This window comes from Rhopalosiphum maidis, chromosome 3 (genome assembly GCF_003676215.2).
Source record: "Rhopalosiphum maidis isolate BTI-1 chromosome 3, ASM367621v3, whole genome shotgun sequence".
Classification (NCBI taxonomy): domain Eukaryota; kingdom Metazoa; phylum Arthropoda; class Insecta; order Hemiptera; family Aphididae; genus Rhopalosiphum; species Rhopalosiphum maidis.
The window spans coordinates 50,125,136-50,150,388 of record NC_040879.1 but is presented as its reverse complement, the minus strand read 5'-3'; the positions used below and the strand labels follow the sequence as shown (position 1 = coordinate 50,150,388).

The window sequence follows — 25,253 nt, the reverse complement described above, 5'->3', positions numbered from 1 at the left end:
AAAATGTTAACACGTATAATATTATAATAAATACAAAAAGTTTCTTAATATTTAATCATTTTCCCATTTGGCGTTGTCGGCACTATTGAATAATTTTTACATCATAATATTAGGCTGAATGACGCCAATAAATTACAGTTAACTATTTTATTTATAAAAATGTAATGTTCAAATAAACAAACGAAAAAACCTATCTATTATAATTATACATAAATTATTTTTCAATAGGTTAAAAACTATATGATCACAGTTAACTATTGTCTATTAGAGCGGAAAACAAGTCGATTTACAATAATGCTTATTAATATATTGAAACTATATATGTATATGCGCCTTAGTAGTTAGTAGGTACATGACAATGTCGAATTCGTTTGTATTGAAAACCAACTGTAGTTTATACTACTTTTCCGTATGGTCAACACCTCGCTGATATTGAAATACTCGACGTCTTGACATCGTACAATTAGTACACATGAACAGTAGCGCATACTTGCAGCGTATATAATCCAGGTTCGTCGTATTCGTCGCAATCGCCATCGTAGTAACCCTCGTCGCCACCTAGACCAATCACATTTTGTTTTCTATTGCACGATTACGAGGTGTTTATCAGTATGTAGAAAATGTATTGTCAAACATCCATTGTTTTAAGTGGGACCGATATTCGTACCCATTACATATTGTTTGCCGGCTTTGGGTACTCTTTGTCTACACCGGTGCACTATGATTGCGTACTTTTTACCTTTTTTCTTTAAGCAAATACAAAAATTTAAATAAATATGAATTCAAAAAATGTATTAACATTAATAATAATGTAATATGTAGTCAAAAAAAAATAAATATATAACAAAAATCCAGTTCTTATGACTTATTAGCACAAAAACGTGGTCTTAATGTCAGCAAATAATTATTTAAAGATACCTCATTATTTTTATATTTTTCCGAGTATTTATTATAAATGCAATATTTTCTTCTTGCTCTTTACGAGGTTTGTTAATCATTTGCTGTTTTATACTATACATTTTTAAATAAGATTCACTTTAAATATCCAATAATAAAAAATGTATAAATAGGTAAATACTAAATAGATGGATGAGATATTGAGATGTATATAACTGAGCGTTGTAGTGGCTATGGAAAGATTCTGGCCCATTGGTCGTCCTTGCTTCTGTTGAAGATTCAGGTGCCCATAAAATCGGTAGAAAAGCGGCATCAGATAATATTTAATTGCAACCTAATCGTCCTAATGTAGGACTACGTTTTTGTGCTAAAATGTTAAAAGAACTTGATTTTTGTTATAATTTTTTTTTCGTATTAATAAATTACTTTGATATATTATTTTTATTTTATTTTTTATTTTTTTCGTACCTATTACGTTATTAATTATTATTACCGTCGTCGTTGTGAGTATATTTTAGTTCTTTATTTTTATAGACATACCATTCCTTTTTTAACGTGTAATTACTATGATGTATTATAAGATTTTTTTACTATACGCATCACGTTATTAATTATTATTGATGTTGGTAAATTTTTTGAATTTATATTTATTTGCGTTTGCTCAAAGAAAAAATGTAAAAGATACGCAATCGTGTTGTATTTTCTTGAAGATAAATAAAAAGATAAAAAGGGTGCAAACGTGTTGTGTTTTTTCACGTAAAAAGGTGAATGAGTGTAAAAAAAAAAAAAAACTACAAAAAAGTGCGTAATCGTGTTACGCCCGTCGACACAGTTCGTAGTATCGGTAACGCTTAAGTTGTAATACGCGTATTGACGGCCCAGCCACCGATTGGCGTTGACACAGAATGTATAATATCTATTTAGTATTATTTTGTACAGGAGTACTTTCCAGTTTCCAATGATTATTGCCTCTTAACGCTCGGTTTGTGTGTACGTCTGTCGTCTGTCATAATTGACCTGGTGCGCAACATCTCTGACCATGTTATCGATGTACAATGTTTCAAAATACGTGCGCACATCTACTCCGATGTCATACACACTATATAGCCGGCCAGTTCGTAGTATAAAATCGATGACAGGTTTTTGAAATAACATTGTAAGACTTTGACAATGTTGGGTGTGGCGTGGTAACTGGTAATGGTAATGGTGAACACGGCAGCTATTAATCATCTAGTTGTACAATAAATATTCATATAAACAATAAGACTCGAGTGTTTGAATGTCGATCACTCGAACACAGTATTGTAAAACAGATGACAATAGTGATGAAAATATGAAATTATACATTTTTTATACGCCTACAACAATAAATCAACTCTTCGTAATTTGCATTAGTGTCAATTAGTAATATTATGCAGATAAATAAATGAAAGAGGTTAATATAACGAACAGGAACCCTAAGACTAATGGGTTTTATAGGTGGTTTGTATCGACTATTTCCTAAACTCTTGAAATATAATAATTGAATTATTAAATTATTGGTAGAGTTGATTGAAAACGAATTCTTCAATTTTCATAAAAATTGACCATGAAAATTCGATGTTTAAATTTTGGATGCCTCAAGAATTTCAATCTAAATGTTTGATTATTTTAATCGCACTATAGTGATCACTTTACTTCAAGGTACGGTTTCCTTGCAGCGTCAAAGAGTGGAACAGCACGGCGTCTGGACGCCGCAGGGAAACCGTACCTTCAGGCGCACGTTTACACATCCTGCACTCGTGCACGCAGAATTGTTTATACTAAACTCCTTAAAACGGTTAGCTTATATTATGCCTAATATAATTTGATATTTCTTTTAATCTGATATTTTATGTTTATCAAAATATTATCAAAATGTTCGTTTTCATTTATTTGTGTATCTCATTAAATTATAATGTTAGTGTGTGGATTCTAGGTTAGGTAAAATATTCGGAAAATGTATTGAGAAGGAAAATAATGTAACAGGAATTCATGAAGTGGTCGCATTTTTAACCGCCGCCTTCGACGACACAGAAACCGACGAACGAGTAGCGACTGACCGTACAATTTTCGTGCCCCTGGTACTCTGAAGTAGTCCGGACGCTCGTGTCACACACCCGCATGACCGGTTATTATTGTAGTCGGCATCATCCACAGCGACACAGTATATCGGAGTAAAACGACATTAATTTTAAATAAAATTTGTCTGCAAAATATCGTATATTTTTAAGTGTAAAGTAGACAGGTTGTAATGAAAATATAAGCTAATACGACATAAAAATCAGTTAGGTATATTGCAGATAAACTTTAGAACCGGTACACAGCCATTGCATACAATTGTTTTTTTTACTAATATTGTCGGTGTACCATATTTGCTTGCGTCTAAAATATTACCTACTATAATACTTTAATATTATATACTATTCATGTGCCAGGGGTGGTGAACCTTTATGTAGTAATTTGTTAACATTTCACAGTCAGTCTTAAGAAAAATGTCTGTTAACGTGTTTTCTCGGTATGATGAGGTTTTATTGGCTTTAAAAACATTCACTGACATTTTTTAATGTCATGCTTGTATCGTATTTTTTACACGTGTTTTATTCAAACGCAATTACAATTAATTTCATCCGTCATCAATCAATGTATTATTCCTCCGATATAATTTGATAGAATTCATTGGTCGAAGAAAATACATTTTCACAACTGTATGTTAACGCGAATATCGAGTATAAGGAGAATTAATTTTTTTAAATTCAAGTACCTAGGTATCAAACTTGGAATAATAAAATAAAAATATTTTTAGGTGCTGTTAAAATAAGGTTAACTTTAACACGCGTATGCCACCTCTACTATATTCATACGAATCCAAACTATAAACTGCCATACTGCCATAACGCCGTGATGCAGCTGTGTTATCGTTCGAGTCATGTGCAATATATAATGTTGTTTATACAGAGTGATTCTTTATACAGTGTGATTCTTTTATCAGGCAACATGCATTATTTCAGAATCTATTATTATTTATTGCTTTGAAAAATATTTTTTTTTGTATAATTTCCAGTTTAAATAAAACAAATTAGTAATAAATATAAAAAAATATAATTTTTTACTCTTTTGAACAAACATTTCTAATTTTATTTTATGAAGCAGAATATTTTTCGAAGTATTTTCAAACACAAAAATCGTAATCTGGACTAGTAGTTTGTGAATGATATAAGTTTAGATGATTGAAGTAGAGTAGTACAAGGACGTCCGGAGTGGGGGACCAAAGGGGCCATTGCCCCTACTGAGAATTTTTAAAACTATTATAAATTAAATGGCACGCATATTAATTATAACATAATTTTATTGAGATTCATTTACGGAGTATGACATAATGTTGTTTATTTTCTATGTAGGTTATGCTATTTTAGAATGAAGACACTAGAAATGTATTAAAATTTAAAATAATTTTTTGATTTGATTTTAGAATTTTGATCTTGCCCCGAGTGGAATTTTATCCTGCGGGCGCACTTGGAGTGGTTCTTAGGTACAAGCCCTGCACTATAGAGTAGGTACTCTGCAAAATGCGTTGATCTATTACTCAGATCATCAAACATGAAATCAAAATGTTGGCTTGTTATTTAATGTAAATTAATAATATATAATAGGTTAACACACATTACACACTTTTAAGAGAAGTATAATAGTTTACTTACATTTTTAAGATAATGTTATATTACCATCGCTGTCAGATCATATTCGTAAAATATAGTCGGACGAAGAATTAACGATAATTATTAATTATTGTAATAGTGCCTAAATAATATATATACATGTATATTATATTGTAATTTGGTCTATACGGATATTATATATTTAGCCAGGAGTTTAGCGATAAGAGAGTCGTTAGACGCGCAAATTAATGATTAATGAAAAATATATGAGAATCAAAAACAGGGAAAAAAAGGTTTTCAGTTAACCTACCTTAACCTAAGATAAGGTATTTAAATAAAAACGCGTAATAAAACGTGTAGAATATAATAATGCACAATAATAATAATTTAAATTTTGTACATGATAATTTTGTATTCAAATAATACATTAATAACCTATACACACGAGACGCGAATATGCCTTCATTTTGCTGTTCGACATTGTACCCGTGTAACTATATACAACTATATCATAATAATAATAGTATTATCATGTCTAAGAAACGAGAGTATGAAAAGGACCACAGAGAATTCAAATTAGACTGGGGAGAAGAGTTCTTTTTCATGGGGATTTCTCTAAATACACATAATCCAGACATAAAAAACTTACAAAAAAAATGAACTCACGACAAATACTTGCGGTTAAACAAGACATTAATCAATAATTAAAAATATGTCAAAGTTTAAAAAATAACTACATATGTAAATATTATATTAAAAACATAATATTTTATAAAATCAAAAACGCTTTATGTTTTCTGTACATTTTTTATAGAAATTGTAATTAAATAAATATTATATTTCTTTAATTATATATTTTTATATTCGTTTAATATATATATATATAAAAAAAAAAAAATTCATTAGTAAAAATGTTTTGCTTCTTACGATAAGACACGAGCCGCAGTTCAGGATACGCATAATGCATTTGAAAAAAACGATAAAACAAGGTTCGAAATGTCAAATTAAAGTAGTCAGTACGCAATATATATAAATTATATAAAAAATATATAATATTATATACCTATTATATTTTACAGAATATAGATATAGATGCTCTCTCGTATGTGTTTTGTGTGCTTCAAACTGCGATAAAAGTTACGTTTTACAGAATTCGAGGTTTTTTATCAAACAAAGAAACTGTCTTACATGTTTGATATAATGGATTTTATTCGACCTATGAAGAATACATAATATTATAATGTAATTATTTTACGATATTAAGCAAATGTAATTTAATGTTACGACAATTACCTGTGTAGGTATTTGTCTCTACCAATGACTATAGCTTGACCAGACCACAACAGTCTGTCCAGGACAAAAATATTCTATGCATCTACAATTTTTAATTCTACGGCGTAGTTTGACGATTCCGAAACGGTTTTCCTACGGAGTTGTTATTATATGGTTAAATCCAAAAACCACACACTTAAGATAAAATACGGGACAAATTCACACATGTAAAGTCTAAGTTAAAAACGCACTCTTTTGTAAGGTTGTTTTATACAAAAACTTATAATTTTATAGAATTTTAAGTATAAAATATTTAATTGGCATAATATTATATTGTTATAAGTCTATTTTAATGGAAAATACAGACGGGGTCAAATCTCTTTAAACGCGTAGAACTGGGTTATTAACTGGTATCGTGCGATTTTAAATTAATGTGTATGGTCGAGATTGTTATTTTATATGGAAATTAGTTGCATACTCGCGTTATTTCGATCCATAGGAAATCCAAAAAAGTTCGTTCCACACTTCAATTTGCCCACAGTTAATACTTTTATTTTTATTCAGAATATGTGTATTTAAATACATGGTGTCATTTATATTTGAAGTACGCTTACAAGTACTTTCTTTCAATAGTATTTGAATACAAAATGTATAAATCATCTTAATAATATTTAAAATACTTTACATATTGTACTTTTCTATGTATTTCAAAACTGTATGTGTTAATTACAAACGACAAACATATTAAATATTAAAACATTTTATTATAAATGTTTTAGTTAAATTTAGTTTAAAGGTATTTACTTACTTTAAAAGCTTCACAAATTCCAAATGTCATATATTCACATACGTATATTAATAATATAAATATAGATATTAACTAAACACATCAATTTATTTAAATTTGACCTAAGTAGATATAAATTATAGCTATTTTAATTATTATTGGTGTAATCTTATTATAAATTCTTAGAACTATTATAAAATATTATTTTAAAAATAAAATTTAAGATACAAAAATATGGATTATTAAAAAACAATGGCAAAATGAAAAAAAAATATTTTGAATAAAAATACAAACAAAAAGTATTTTTGAAATTATTTTAAAATAATTTGAAATGCCAAAGTGTATTTGAATACCTACTAAACAATACCTACTTCATATAGATGTTAAGATTATATATTATATCTAATCAAATCTATCTTTGATTATTTTTTATTTTCTTATACCTACAAAAACAATAACTTGTGCAAAACAAAATATATTTTTACAAAATCTATGTTTTATATATTAGAAATAACTCAACGTAACTATAAAATTAGATAATTAATTATAGTAACCACATTTCATAGAAAAAATTACCATGTCAAATATAAAGTGTTTTTTTTAATAATTTGTTAGGTAACTTAATTAATAGAAAGTATAACTTAATTTAAATTTTTTAACTCGTTAATATTCGTCCTTTCTATAGAAAGATATGAAAATACTAATACAATTGAATTCGGAAACTTATTTTATTACCAACAATATGACTAAAATAAATACCAATAACTAATAGGCTACAATAAGTGTAAGATTTTCACAGATCTCGTATAAGGTATAATGATTAATCATCCATTGTTATTATTGATTAACGTCAATTATAAGGCACAATCTTTAAAAGTTGTATTATCATTAGGAAATACTTTCAAGTGTGACAATAAAAGCAAATAAAAAACAAAAATATTGTGGTACGTTCTCTTGTTCATCCAAAAAATGGTTCAATATAACTACGTATATAGTATGAATTTTAATCTCTAATTATATCCTATGTCCTTACGTCAAGTTTCATCATTTAAATAAGATTTTATTTTTTTTACAAATGTTTAAATCTTTGTATAATTTTGTAACAGATGCATATCTTATTATATACAATTTGGATTACAAACAAAATTAATTTAAATTCAAAGACACGTTCTAGTGCTCCTATACATTCAGCGATTAACTATGAATATATATATAAATAACTACGATTTTGGTTTCTTATCATAATGCATTAAAATTTAGTGTTTAAATTTGTATTTTATGTTAAGAAAAAAATGAAAAAAAGAAAAACCTTATAAATGCATTAAAATCTCATAAATTCAGCATAGAATACAATATGCAAGCATATTAAGAAATTTTTTTTTTTTAAATATAAAAATTGAACAAGTGATCAATTTATGATAATATTTATCTATGAAGTACGACGTGCATCCAAAACGTTATAAATCTAAAAGATAAACATTAAAAAAACAGTTCTTAAATATAAGTATTAAGTTTAAATTGTCGGAAATTATTAGAAATATTTTTAAAAGAAACAAAAAATTAAAAACGTCATAAAAGGCAATAAAAAATTGAATTAATCAAAAATTGGTAAAATAAAAGTTTCAAGACTGAATTCATTATGATCTAAATCAAACTTTTTCAAACAAAAAAGGAGCTATTTTTTACTGTAGTAAGTTAAAAATAATGTATTTTTTTACAAAGTCACAGTCTTAATAAGCATAATTTAAATATTTTATAATTATGGAAATGCGATCAGGACATCGTCGGTGCACAGACTCACAGCGAGCTTGGGTTAGATTTTTGGATTCTTACCTGTTGATTACCAACATAGATTAATTTATAAATTTATAATAGTATAAATATTAGGTACCTAAAACACAAGTATAACGATTATCGGTCTCACACCTAATATGTAAGTCTGACACAATGTTTAGTACCATGATAAAATATCATATTGATTGTTATTATGTATAATATAATATTATTTTATCATTTTGGAAAGGTCAACCTAGGTCGAGTGTAGAAATCCAGTCGATTTCTTGTTGCTTATTACGCGATTCCGATAGTCGTCATTCGATACCCCCCACCGAACATTCTATCCGTTCTTCTTTTTGAACTTGATCGGATTAGCTTAACATTATAAAATTTAAAATCGACATCGCCTGTTTACTTTTCAGTCACGTTCACAGTTCACGTGCTTCTATTCTGCCAATCCGATCGTCATCTTTGCATTTTGATTTTTCCGTCAAAAATACACAGCAGCCAACCAAGTTACTTGCTACTCATCACATCACAACAAATCATCACGTTGTCGTTGATATCTCGTATTTGTATTGCACTTAACACGCGTTTGAATAAATCATGAATTCTGTCGACCAAGTTCGCTATGATATGAAGCAAATTTTTGAGTTGTGGCCATCCGACATTCAACGAATTACAAAGTGAGATGCAATTTTTTTATACGGATCGTACTATGGTTATTTGAATTTTGCTAGTTTAAATCATAAAATCCATTAGGGAAACACGTCGATCAATGTCCATAATAATATAATACAATTTAGTGGCGGATTTTGTCAATAGCCTAAAAACAATTTTTGAAATAGCCGTTTTTTTTATTTATATTATATAGATATGATTTTAAAAACTAAATAAATAACTATACTATACCTATAGTAGTCGGAAAGTTGAAACTTTATTCATATATTTTACTCACATATTAATTTAATATATAATTTATAGTTAATTTACTAAAAATATAAATAATATAAGTACTCCTATTCGAGCATATTAAAAACATTTCTGGATCCACGCTGATTACATTGTCGATCGACTGTTGCAGGTGCAGAATTTTGTTAAACAGCGTCATTTCAACATGGTCGACCAATATGGTAGAAATGTTGAAAGCAATCGTCGAATTCCGTAAGTAATTTACGTCTATACATAATATTATTTTTTATGTGTTAATAAAATATCCGAATTAATACAATCATTATTTGATGAAACACCACTATTTTATTCATTTGATTTCAGTTGCTAAGAATAATGTCACCTTGTTCGTATCCCGACAGATGTTTTCCGATTTATGTATGAAAGTCTTACCATGGTTGCCTAATGAACAGTCGAAACTGTTGGCTCATTTTATGAGAGATAAAGTGAGAAGAAGACTGCTATTATACATTTATATGAGTTACAAATAAAATTATTTATCCTTTGATTTTTCGTTAGATGCAACCCAGAGAAGTTGATTTTGAATACCACATGTCCATTGTCTGTCACCATTTATCGTACATTTACGAGAAAGAGGGAAATTGGAAGGAAGCAGCATATTTGCTCGCCAGCATCCCAGTGGAATCGTATTACAGGTGACTATATTTTTTTTTTTTTTTTTTATTGTTTTATCTTAGTAGGTATATTTATTGTTATGACATATATTACAATTTTTAAATGTTTTAAAAGATTTTCTATTGATTATGAATTGGATTTATATATGAAAATTGCACGCCTGTTCATGGAAGCTGGTGATCCGTGGATGGCAGAGCCTTTCGTAAAAAAAGCTTCATTGACGCAAGTATGGCTTATATTCGATAAAAATATAACTAAAGATTAATAACTAATATTTGGAATCTATTTAGTAATATGACGTCTGTCAATTAAAACTTATTTTTTTTAAATAAAAATTATATTTTCATACTAAGTGATGGAATTATGTTTTAAAGATAATAGTTAAAACTATAAATTAAGATTATAATAACATTTCATTTTTATTATTATTTTATGATATATGATGTAGGTAGTACTTTACTGAATAATATGTTATATTATCATATCTTATATCTACACATGCAACATGTTTCATTACTGGAACGCAAAAGGAAGATGACCTAAACAAATAATAATATATTAAATTATTTTTTTTCAGAATCTAACATCAAACAAAGGTCTTCATTTGAGTTTTAAAGTCTGTTTGGCACGAATGATGGATTTTCGTTTTAAATTTATCGAGGCTGCACAGCAATATTATGAACTATCGCACTGTTTATTATTTAAAGAGAATGAACGTTTGACATCATTGAAGAATACGATTGTCTGTACAATTTTATCAGTAACTGGTAAAGTATAAATAAATAATTTTGATAGAACCTATAATCTATTACTAATGTTATTAAAAATCATATATACCTACGTATTATAATGACTTTATATGACTTTATGAGATAACTTAAAATATATTAATAAGTTATTCAATTTATTCAATTTATTCTTGCTTTTCTTTTATTGGGACAGTCTTAGCAGTTTTTTGGGCTAGTGATATTATTTATATTATTTATTTCATTTTTTTTTAAATAAAATCATATAAATAATTTTTTTGTAAAAAATAGTTTATTTATTTAAATATATAAAACACTTACGTCCATAGTTAAATAAGTTGCCGTATTATAATAAGTTTTGGTAGTAATTTTATAAAAAAATAATATAAATAAAAATAAATAAAGAAATGAAATGCAAAATTTTAATTCATAAATACAAAAAAGGATATTAATAACAAAAAAAAAACTAGGAAATAGTATTGAAAATTGATAGAAACAGGGTCATTGAGTTCATAATTAGTTGATCGGAAAGGAATAGAAAACGTTCTAGTTGGACAGGTTACCCGAAGTGGAATATTAAAGTGAAATTTTCATAATAATAAAAAATCAATTTCATTGGAGAGAAGTTTCTGCAGAAAAACAGTATTAGCCGAAAGTCGGAAGTTTGCTAAACTAACAAATTGAGTATATGAAGACGGCCTTTGTATACTTAATTTGTTGAGTATGATCCATGGTCATACTCATGAGGTGAATGTTCAATTCGGATACCTATGTTTTAGTATCTAGAGCAGTAGATCACCACTAGTTGTACATTTTTTTTTTTCATTGAATGTCTGTGGGTAAAATGTATGTGGCTTATTCTTAGATAATTTATTACTAATTCATTCTTCTGTTGTACATAATGGTATATATAATCAAATTTTTATAATATTTTTCATACATCTTAATTTATTTTATTATATATTATTATCCATTTATTTTTAAATTGATCATAAATGTATTTATTTATGCTTTTATTTTATTTTATAATCCATTTACATTTTTAAATGTTTATTGCTGTATCTTTAACAAGCCAACCACTCTTTCATTTTGATGAAATTTCTGTTTTCGAAATCAAGAGTCAACTTCAAGGTTGTAACTGAAAAAAAATTTCGGAGGCAACTTGTAATATTTTTTTGTTTATACATACATGTTAATGAATGTTTCATGGTATAGAAATAATAATTTCTATATAAATAATAATTATTATAAATATTTAAATGAATTTTTATTTAGTTGATGTTCACTCATTTTTAATTTATTTAAAAAATTTTCTTTATAACAGTAGTATTTCAACAATGATTGTAGAATATCATTTTAAATTTTATGAATGTTTTGTAATACGCATATCTCAATACTGGTTACTGTACTCTGATTTTTTAATCTATATATTTATCTATATTTTTGGTAGGTGATATTCGAATGCAATTGTTGAAATCGTTGTTCAAAGATGAAAGAAGTAAAATATTCATAAAATTATCAATCCTTGAAAAACTGAGAATGGTTCGTCTTATTAAACCATGCGAAATTGATCACATAGATACATTGTTGTTGCCACATCAGAAGATGAAAACAAGTTATGGTAATTTTTTACAATAGAATAGGTAGGTACATTAAAAACATTGTATAATTGTACATATTTGAACGTTTTGTAGGTACATCCATATTGACTGAAGCTATAGCAGAAAACAATATTCAAGCAATCAAAAAAATTTATAAAAATATAAGAATTGAGTCACTTGGTCATTTATTGAAAATGGAACCAGAAATAGCCAAGTTAATAGTAGGAAGAATGATATCTGAAAAACGCATAGAAGCTTTAATTGATCATACATACGGTTTTATAAGATTTAAAAGTAAGTTACATCTTTATAATATTTGATGTTTTATAATTTGTTAAAATGATTTTATTTCGTATAGGTATAGCCACAATGCCAAACGAATTAGAATATTCTCATATGAAATTTGAACCTGTAAACATTCATTTAAATCGTATGAGTGAACTTATTCCAGCAGACGAATCAAAACAGAATACTAAGAATGGTCATACAGATAAATAATTGCAGAGCTTGAAATTAAATATTATTTTTCCTTTTACGACTTTAGTTTTAATTTACTTTTTAAAATGCTTTGACATTTTTATGATTTCAATATTGTTATAGATATTATTTTCAATTTTTTAAAATTTGGTTTGATATAATGATATAAATATATAATGACATATTTCTGAAAACATTTAAACAATTTTAATTTTGATTTAAAATTATTTTACATATAACATATTATTATGGGAAAATATAATTTTTTTTAATATTATTTACTTATTGTAAGACATTTTTATACATATTAATTATTATACAGAATGTCCGGTGTATCACATTTGTTATACATAATTCTAATTTCCAATGTAAAGATGTCAGAACTTAGTGATACACTCCATACGTATAACTATTACTCGCTTTGCACTTTTGCAGTATGATACAAAATTTCTATATATATATACGGAATACAATGACAAGAACAATAATGGAAAAAAATATTTTTCCAAGCATTTTAATCGTGTGTAAAAATAAAATTTCTAGGCTCAAAACGATTTTGAACGAGTGGAATATTATTTTTCGTTCCAATAATCAATATATCAATTCTAAGAAAACTAATTACGCGCTATGAAGTACCTATTTCTTTAGTTATTACTAGGTATAAACTTATTAATCTTTTTACCAATGATTATTATTATAATATTTATATTATATTTATATTTTATATATCTGTTTGCGTTGATTAATGTTGAATTTAAAATTTTTAAAATTTTTTATTGATCTATTTATAATACGGTTATTATTTTGAAATAAATTATCGAATTAAACTTTCCCAATATCGTTATAATTTTTGAATATTATAAATAAACATTTTCAATTTCAATATTTATATTGAATAAAATTAAACATTTTCGATTTTGTTTAACTTTATTTTTAAAAGATTTTTAAAAATATTTTAAATCGATTTTGAACTTGATTTTAAGCCTTATTATTTTCTATTGCAATTAGCGTTCAATTAAGAACATTTGTCACTTATTTATATATTATAACTATACACATAAATAGTTAAATATTTATATCAGTAGCGTGTGGTGGTATTTAAAGCTCATATATTATTGTATTTCATAATATTATCTAAATAAAAAAATTATTTATTTTTTTTTTAGCTTATTAATATTCTATACTACAGATAATGAAGTAAACTATATCTTAAAAAATACTTATATTACAACACGATATATTTTCATTTGATATTATTAATTAAATAATTAAAAAAAAAATTTTTTCCCCCTCTTTTAAGTGGTGTTAACTTTACTTGTCCTTATCGTATGTTATTGATGTGTGTTTATAATATATATTTTTTTATTATCTAATATTATATTTTGAGTTTATATCTATCTTTTTGCGTGTTATTTAATATTGTAAAACATAAATATATTAAGTTTTAACAAAATATGTTTACAATATTAAAGATATAAATAATTATTAATATAAATATTTTCAGTTATTTTTATTAGTCTTGCTTTAACTATTGTTGCTTACTTTAACCCGTCTCTGATCTTTATTTATTTACCTATAATCAACACTTTGTATTTTATACATTATCAATGTTCCTGTGACTTTAGCAACCAATTTTCAACGTATAATTTTTTAATTCTTAATTATATTTGGTACTATTAACACGTTTTTACAGCCTAATGTTACATATTATGTGTGACATCGGTAACTCATTAGATTAACTCATCACATGCATAATTGCAATAGTGGATTAGTTGATTTAATATTTTGTTAATAAATACAGTTATTATCAGAATTTTTACAAGACTATTTTTACATACTATCATAAAAAAAATAAAAATGCTACCTTTGAAGTGAGTGTTAATTTTTATTGAACTATTTTAAAGGTTTCAGAGTACTTTGAAAGTATAGAAAGTTGTTTATAATCAATTGCTTGACAAGTTAATAATGGTGCATTGAAAAAAAATATATGTAGGTACTTAATAAAAATAAAATAATATTCATTATGCTAAATTAATATCTTATTATGTGGATGTCGTAGGCTTTTTATTTATGTGTGTATTATTGCCTTTTTTTTTCTTGGTATTTATAAGCACTTATACATCAAGTAATGCACGCTGTAAATAATATAATTATATAGATAATAAAGATAGACAAATTGGAAAGTTATCATTCATATTAACCATCGGAACAATAATTTAAAAAAAAAATAAGGCGTGTGCAATATTATGCTCCAGCGTACCGGAAAATGTTAGGTTCATCAATTTTTCGAATAAAATACGGTCGGATTTATTATTATAATATATTTTCAACTAAAATATTTCCTAAGTATCAATTTATTTTTGGATACTATAATATATTTTGTACATTATGTAATATTTATACATGTCAATATGGACAGGATTTATGACAATAGTAAATTTCAATTTAAATAAAAATAATACACAAACAGTGTCATATTATATGTTTATTAATAATATAAGATCAAAAGAAAAAACTTGGAAATAAAAGATATGAAAATACTTAATAATACTTTTTTTTTATAATTACTATTTAAGAATTGGTATACGTGGAATGACATTTGTGATTTAAAATTTAAATATAATAAAATGTGTACCATTGTCCATTTTGTGGTAATATTTTTAAATTTTGGTTGTTACAACTACGGTTATTACATCATATGACCTATTTTTCATACTCCCCTGATGTCATTATGAACGATTAATATTGTACAACTGTCCACAGTGGTCGAAATGGCTCGAAATAAGTGGAGGTATGTCTTACAATTCAGATTTCCTCATTTCATCATAAAATTCTTCATATTTAAATTTAGCAATTAATCGACTCACACATGGATATACTATATACCATACACGTCTATTTATCAATATTATCAACAAAACATTGACAGATCATTTTAAACACTAATTAGCTTTAGTTTGAATATATTTATTTATTATTTTATATTATTGGCTCTAAACAAGACTATAGATAATATAATAGTGAAATAACCTATACTAAACAACACAATAAACCGAGCCTAATTAATATGTTATACAACAATGAAAACCATAAAAATTAAAAATTTTCCCTTTGATAAAAAATATAATTTTATTACAATACTATAATTTAAATTTTAAATGAAATAATTTTAAAAATATAAAAATGTTAATACGTATAATGTACCTTCTTCATAAAAAAAAAATACATCTATGGAGAGATGCGTTATTCTAGATAAAATAAGCAGAGGGATGTCGTTTCTCCGTATCCCCCCCTATTTCAAGCACTAACTGTTGAGGTACGAGTACATTCGTGTCTATTAAAATATTTTTCAGTTAATTTTTGTAAATTTATTGTTGGACATTAAATCCCTTGCCTTCTCATTATTTCTATTTCACACACTATAATGATCATTCGCCTCCTCGTGCCACGCGCAGAAGCACTGAGAATCGTCTATATAGAACTCCTTAAAAACGTACGGTAAATCAATAATATAAACTCTACAGGTTCGCCGCGCAGAAGCACTTTGAGAATTGCCTTTGTTCAACTCCTTAAAAACGTACAGTAAATCAATAATACAAATTCTACAGGTCCGCCGCGTTAATTTCGATTTCGTGTTGAACATAATATTCGAACGAGACGTTATCACTCGTTCCAAATAGCGTTATAGTTATTGGTTGAAGGCGAGTTATCCATAGTAAAAACTAAAAACCGATTTGCTCGTCAAAAATTGTCGTTATATTATTATGGGTATTACAAAAATAATATTCACGTTCGTCAGCCGACGGCGGCGGCTGCGGCGGTGGCAGTGGAATGACCTCGGATGCCAGCAATACGTATTAGCAGGCGCTGTTCACGCTATCTAAATAATGGCGGCAACTGCCGGGGACCGACTTCCTCCATTTCCGCGGTTTTCAACGTTATAGTTAAAAAATACTATGCCACCGCAATCACTGTAATCGTCATAGAACCTAAAATGTTTGCACGCTTCGAACGCCGTGCGCGGCATCTACGTAAATACTATAATATTCATGCCAACTGTCGCGAGATTCGACGACTACGCTCAATATTAATTATCAGATGTAATATATTTTATATTACTCAAAATTAACATAAATAATTTGTTACGGTTACGTAAAATATTTATAAAACTAGACGACAAATAATGCAGTATGGAACCATTATACATTTTGAACGGAGCTCATTGTTCCAATGTATTGATTTCATAATGATATGATGTCGATATGACGACGTATGTTATTTTTCTGTCTGTCATCTCTTTATGGGACATTGGTTTTCAACTTTGGGGTAGTCTCTGGGAAAATAGATCCTGAATCGGATCTAATTGGTATTAATTAAGGCCTAACGACCAAAAGTAAAAATTCCCACTACTTTTCTTAATAATTAAGCAATTAAGTAAGCATTTTTACGCTAACCAGTTTACGAGAAAATAGATTTTTTTGTTTTGATATAATTCTAAAAATTTGTTTATAAAAAGTGAAAAATAATTTATTGCCAGTTCAAAATCCCACATAAATTGTTTTTATATTTGAATAAAAATTATAAAAGTACATAAGCCAATTCTTTTTATATATTTGAGTTTAAAATCTTTATGAAATTCGTCAAAATAACTAAAAGTATTTTTTAATGAAATATTTATAAAATATTCAATTTTTAAAGCTTAAGTTTGAAAAATTAATACAATTGTTATTCTTAAATATTTTACATTAAAACCAAGAATTACACAAACACAATTATTTTTTTATAGGTACCTATTTGTAGTTCAGATTTGGACGAAATTAATTAATATGTGTCTTAACGATGATAAATAATAATATTAATTATTTTGTTATAATGTATAAACAAATTCACATAAGCTTACAATTTGTATGTATATTATGAATTTAATTTACGCAATGAAATTTTCTAAATACGCAGATTAATTTTAAAATAGGTACTATTTATTTATATAGTACAAAACTATTTATAATGTCTAACCTATGGTATTTACAGTAAGATGCTATTACTACTATTAACTTGAAAATTAATAACAATAATATAATATGGCATAATTATATAAAAGTGTGAGTGTTTTTGCAAAAATAGCTCGTATATAATTTTTAAATTGTGTAATTTACAAAAATCAAAAAGAAATTTAAAAAAAAATATAAAATAAAAATTGTACCTGCATAATAATATAATATCATGTTACTATAAATAAATGAATCTAATAAAGGTATTATTTTTTATAACAATATGTTTTTAAATAATAGAATAATTACTAATATTACTCTATGTTTAACATTAGTAAAAATGTGAGTTGTAAGCAATCTAATTCAATTTTATTATACAATAGCTACGTATTAATTATTGAATTATATTCGTTAAATTGTTAGGTACCTATAACGGTTAATAATAGGTTTTAATTATAAAGTTAATGGGTTGGTGCCGGTCGTTACTTGGTCCAAAACGCTTGCAATGCGTCGTAATTCGCTGAACGTTAAAGGCAGATGTAAACGAATGGGCGTACGGAATGTGTTGCACATTAACCCGGCTATAATACCTACCAATTCCGATTTGGATGGGCCAGTATTTACGCGGCGCGCAATTGAGATTAAATTTCGGAGTTATTGAAATTTTCGAAAAATGCCATCCTATATTCTTCTTAGGAATCAGGATAGGTTGAGTATTTCGATAGAAGTATACCATTTACCCGCCGTTCCTTTTAATTGCGACTCGACCGCCCTACATCAACCCGTTGAGTATACACGAGCTTGCGCCAAGATGGATTCGGTATTTTCTATATAAGTATATATAGCATATCCGTTAGATAACAGGGTCTTCAGCCCTAGTTCCGGCGAACTCGGGTAGCGAGAACCTTGCTGTGCGCTATAGTCGTACAATATTAATACCGTCTACCGATCTTTCCTGGTTTGTTATAACCCCGCGGCGACAAGTGAAAACTTTATAGCCCCACCACTAAGGTTTGTTATCTCCCTGCCATCCATAAAAATATTAAATACACGGATTTAAACATAATCAAGTTAATCATAGATACAATTTCACGAACCCTAACTCAAGAGCTACATTTTTAAATTTATTATTAAATTATTAGAATTAATTAGTATTAGATTCATAAACATCAATAATTATATCGTAATTAGATCAACGCTCTCGCGCGGCAGCTGACCGCGACGGCTGTGATACCGGTTTAAAATGCCTTAAGTTCGAATTTAGAATTTTTTTTTACCAATCGTTTGTAGGCAGTTTCTATTGGTTTGTAATCTTATTTTTTTTTCATTTGTAAAAGCTTAGTTTTTTTTTTTAAATCATGCTCGGTGAATCCGCGTTGAGCCGGTCAGAATAAAAGAACAACACGAATTTTACTATTAGTACAACGTGTTCTTATTGACAATAAATAAAATTACACAATAGCTAGTTATCAAATGTCAGGTATTGACGACATAAAAAAGAAAACACAATTGATTGTGGTTTACGTGGTCTTGCGATGATAATACCTTGTCGCCGTTGGCAGTAAGACGGTTCGCGCAAGAGTCCTCGTCGGAACTAATTGTCTTCCCGTCCCGCCATGTGCCTTTGCGCTGTGAGTGGAGAGTCGACGGTGTCGACGGTTGGTAAGGAGTAGACCGGTCGCTGCGGTGCCTGTAATTTGTACCAGCGACCGCATTATATTTTTTACAATGTTTTAATCTCAAGTGTATTGTGAATGTTGTCTATTGTATGTTATAAGTAGGGAACGGATTTTAATTTTTAATACATATTTTATTGGAATGAGATATTTTAAATCTGATAAAAAATGTGTGCGATTTAGATCATTCAAATTGAAATAAACTCAAATTTACTTTACATATTTTGGTATTAATTCAAAGTTTTACACATTTGGTAAAAAAGTGCATATTTTGTATATATTTTATGTAATTTTTGATTTTTTTTTATTGATTTTTGACGACGATAAATATTATCAGCTTTGTAAAAAATTTCGACGATCTCCAAATAGGTACTGTATTATCTAAATGGCATTTACGTACTAACTTCTAGCAGGCCGCTATTGCTTTGTTCCAGACTAATACTTGTTTTAAATATCTAAATCATTTTATTACTTTTACTTAATAGTTATATATATATATATGATACTAATACATTTTTTTAAATAAAATATTTTTTTTGTAATTTTAATACTAATATATTTTTTTGATGTTTACATATTTCGGATTTTTTATTCCATATTTTAAGAAAAATTTGTACATTTATTGATTTTTTATTATAATAAAATCCGTTCCCTAATAATCAGTAATTACCGAAAAGTTTCATACGTATTTTATTCTGAAAAATGGAAAATATGGGTACCTACGTTATGTAATATTTGTCTAACATTTACATTATTCAATATTCATTATGATTTTTCATTTTACATTTATAAATAAATTTAGATAGTAATTATGTACATTATATATTATACGTATTACGCATTAACACGCATATACACTGGTGTTCATTTACTTTGCATACAGTCTTAACTTAAATATTTTTTTCAAAAAAATTGGTAAAATTTCATTTTTTTTTACATTTTTATTTAGTTTCTTTTTCTTAGTCAGATCCATTATTTTCAATTATCGATTACAACGGTATTATTGAAACATTCGCTTCACAAAAATCGAGAAAAAAAACTTTTTAATATTTATAATGACTATTGATTTGTTTATATTGTATTAATGAGGTCTTGCAAAAAAAAAAAATATTAATTAATTAACTTGACAACTTGTTATTTAAGTAGCTTATGTTTGTTTAATATCTTATATAGTATATTAGTAGGACTAATACATTTCATTTAATTATTCGCTTTATTTGATTACGTATGTATAAGAAAATAATATTGTAAAATGTATATTATATTTTTTTAGTTTTTAAGGTTGATTTCATTGTTTAACTTTTTACATAACATAAATAAAATATAACAACTAATTACCACTATAAAATCCTTATAAATAATTTAATTTTGTAAAAGAGTTAATTCATAGCTCATAATTTTATCAATTTTCGTAGAGTACCCTAAACGCCATTCTTATAAAAGGGCCTCACGATATATGATTTCGCACAGGGCCTCGCAAAAGCTATCGCCGGCCCTGATTTTAGTGATTTCTGATTTTTTCATTGTTTTTTGACGACGTTTAACATTATCCTCTTCATTTAATACAACAAGATAAGTAATTTTTGACGACCATCAAATTAATATTCTACGTTATTTAAATGGCATTTACTTATTTCCGTTTATACATAGTTCTTATTTCCGACATACCGCTTTATGACTAATTCAATTATCGCACAAGTATGTATAAAATTGCCGGACGATAAAAATATAAAATAAGAAAGTGGTACTCGAAAATCGTTTTTGGTAATATTCGTCACTAATTACTAGTCACATTTACCTAATCACATGTACGTTAAATTTATATTTTTTTAAATCCCCAAAGCTGTGAAATCAAAATTGAAGGTGAATTATTATTTAAAAGAGTTTCTTACATAATTTGTATTAATTTTATTTAATATTTAATTTATAAAATATTTTTTTTTTTAAATTTTTAATATTAATATATTTCTTCAATATTTACATATTTTGGAATTTTTATTCCATATTTTAAGAAAAATTGATATATATATACATGTACATACATTAAATTTTTGTTACAATAAAATCCGTTCTCTAGTTAATCAAACTATAAATATATTCTCTAAAATGTTTTTACTTAGTAATTTTACCGTAAGACTACTCAAAAACCTATAATAAATTATTTTGCGTTATTACGTTTTTTCTATACTCTTATGTGCGTGTGGACTAGAGAGAGAGAGAGTGAGCGAGTAAGAAAGAAAAGAAAACATATAGTGCGTTGAAATCCTCTCGACGCAGCAGAGCAGTCCAGTTGTGGTATAGAGTGGGGACAAGAGATACTTAGGACGTCCCATTTAGCCTCTGGAACCACCAGGGTCTCATGGTCAAATGACACTGTTCCAGGTGAGCCGCCTAATACACGACGGTAGATATAACGGTAGGCGGTAATGATATTGTGGTTTGCACACTGTTTCAGTAGCAATAGTTTTTTTTGAATAATTACATTTTATCTTACGCGTAGTCGCGTAAACAAGCAAAAACTTTAGTGGCCAAGGGAGCACATCAAATTCTTAAATCAAGTGACCTTTATATAATATAAAAAATAAGTAACAATGTTACAAGTGATCCTTCATCAATCATCATTAATATTTCTGAATTATTATTATTTCAAACTTAAGTCTGTGTTTTTTTTATAACTTTCATTAGTTTCATTATATAACTTATATTTTTTATATTATAATGTCAATTTGGAACAATATTATATTATCTATAAAAAAATAATTTTTTGTAACACGAATAAAAATACTCGTTGGTATATGAATTTGTACTTTGAATTATAGTTTCAGAATTCAGAATTTGAAATTCAAAATCCATAACTGTGAAGGACAAGTTCCATCATCATAAATATGAATATTTAAAATATTAGAAGTTAGTATATGTTACAAAGGCGTTTGTCTATTTAAAAAGATGGAGAAATTGAAGCTTTTTAATTATAATTTTTTTGTAATACAATAATATTATTAAAATTGTCTATAATATATAATTAATGCATATTTAGTATACATATTATACACCGCCACACAGGTATACTATATTAATTAAAAGGTAAATGATTACGTTTGAATATACGTTTATATTAAATGTATTTTATTTTGCTGTCTTTATATATGTGGTTAAAATTGCCTTTTCTATATCAATAAACTCTGAAAATAAAATAAAATCGTTTGTATTAATGCGTAATAATATTTTACCTAAATTAAAACATGCACTTAATTTTCCCAATAATATAATATATCTATTTAACAAGAAATTGAAACCAATGCTGCTAAATTGTTGTAGACAATATTGTGTATTTGTGTGCATCATTCGTTCCAATAAGGAGTTATTGGTTAATCTACGTAAATCTAATTCGTTCGCCTGAAAACACTGTTGTATCCCACCTACCAAATATTACGACGTTCGACCAGTGGTGGCGAATGACCTCGATTTGTTAGCAATGAATTTACATAAGTAGTTTGCGTTTATGTGGTGGTGGAAGCTATCAGATCCACCTCCATCTTTGTGGTTTTGAACGTTAATATTATAATAATTATGTTAAATTGCAACCGCAGTAAACCGTCACAGAACCTAAAATGTTTGCACGCATATAACACCACGTGGCGCGCGTGGTATGCTGGTATAGTCGGTTTTTAAGGGGAAATTTCGAAGGATTAAAGTGTAAAAAATTCTTAGTACTATTCAAAACAACAAGGAAAAATAAAAAAAATATTGAATTAAAAAAAAACAAAATTTTTACCCCAAAAGCAGTATTTAACAAAATTAATTTTGTTGTTTTTCGGTGTAACTATTATAAACAATCATATAGATATTTTAAAAATACACATACACGCACATCATTGATAAGTTACATCAATACAATTATCGTTTCACTCGTATTAGGATATAAAACAGATAATGCTTTTTATTTTATTTAAGTGTTACGATAAGTTAATTTACTGTAATATTAAAACTGACAGAACATTATAGTTTATATTATGCTATTTAATGAATATCTTGTACTAGTTATACTATTATGTTTAATCAAAGATCAAACGCTATGCATACGACTGTGGAATAAAAAAGGAGAGTCACTATTTTGCGACTGTTTCGACGTGTTTCGAGCAGTTTCATTAGGTATCATTATGTTAGGTTACCATTTCACAAAATTCTTTTTTAATTAAAAAATTTATTATTTAATAAAATAAAACAATTTTGAATTATTGTAATTTGTAATAAACCATAAAACAGATTTAATATTTTATATAATAATTCAAAATTACAGTACGTACCTACATATAATAACCTGTATTTTTTGGCTGTATGAGTAACTATTATAAAAATTTTATTTTGTTTGTACATTATATCAAAAAATAATAATAATATAAGTATCATCATTATAAACAATTGCATTATTTGCATTTATTTTAGAGTATAGATAATAGGTAGGTACACCACGATATTATATATTACATATATACGTTGTACACAAATAAATATTCTATAACTGAAAAATAATAAAAATGATCATATAAAATAATAGATTAAAAAATAATTTGTGAAATAAACATCACTCAACAAAAAAAAAGACAACAGAGAAAAGAGAATAAATTGAAGGTGAAACGGTATATGGATGTGACATTGGAAAAAATAATTTTATACCGGTGTTCAAAAAGTTCGGAAACTCTAAATAACTATATATACTATAATATGCATATAAACATTATGATAATATTATAATATTATATACATTTTAATACCTACATAGAAAGATTATACCAAATAATAATGTTGTACATTAACCTCATTAATTACAGCATATTTTATTAATATCGTTTTTCACATTATCCGATTATCGGTCCCAATTAGTGTCGGGATAGTCGAATTGCACTTATTACCTACAAACAAATGGTCGAATTGCCTTGGATTGAAAAAAGGTAATGGTCGAACTGCACTCGCATATAATTCAGGTAGTAGTTGAACTGCATTCGTTCAAAAAAAGTGTTAAAATTGAAAAAATGTGGAAACTTGTTACGAGTAGAACGTGTATAGTGAAACCCGTTAAAATTATTACGAATCTTATGTTTACGAACGCTAAGGGCTACCTATTTAATAGCATTATATTATATTAGTTCGTTAATGTCATTTAGATAACGTAGATAATTACATTGTCGCCAAAATCGACAAAAGAAACTAACCTAACTGGATAATACATGGTTATCAATAAAAATATAAAATTAATACTTATATTTTATACCGTGTACTATTTAGACCTATGTAAACTACAATTATTACACACTTTTACATCACTAAGTAAATATGAACAATTTAAAAATTATTCAAAGTGAGGCCGTGATTAAAATGTGTAACAAAGTTATACATTTTACAAAGAAAAACATGTAAATGATGGTGTTAAATGGCCCAATTAAATGTACCCATCGTGGTTGTTTTTCAAAACTGTATCTAGATGAATGTTCTTTAGTTATTTTTCGGTGTGAGTTAAACGTTAATATATAACCATGAAGAACCACTTAATTTACCTAGGAAAATGAATTACCCAAATGCATGACCGCATGAGAATTTTATTAAAATACTCTTTTTGAGCCCAAGTGCAGTTCGACCACTACCTACCTTTTATAAACCCAAGTGCAATTCGACTAAAATAAGTGTAATTCGACCATACCCATTAGTGTAATAACCGTTTACAAACCTTTTGAATGTTGTTATGAAAATTTATGTATAATCGTCCTT

General features: G+C 26.9%; 1 protein-coding gene across 1 annotated transcript; it reads left to right on the top strand.

Moving 5' to 3' along the window:
* Positions 1–8,966: 8,966 nt before the first annotated feature.
* On the top strand, positions 8,967–12,841 carry LOC113557967 (COP9 signalosome complex subunit 4-like). The gene is made up of 9 exons (XM_026963504.1): positions 8,967–9,095; positions 9,494–9,573; positions 9,685–9,806; positions 9,880–10,016; positions 10,111–10,222; positions 10,574–10,763; positions 12,193–12,363; positions 12,437–12,637; positions 12,702–12,841. Exons 1-9 carry the CDS (start codon positions 9,016–9,018, stop codon positions 12,839–12,841), a joined length of 1,233 nt encoding a protein of 410 aa, XP_026819305.1. The 5' UTR covers positions 8,967–9,015.
* The last annotated feature ends 12,412 nt before the right edge of the window (positions 12,842–25,253 follow it).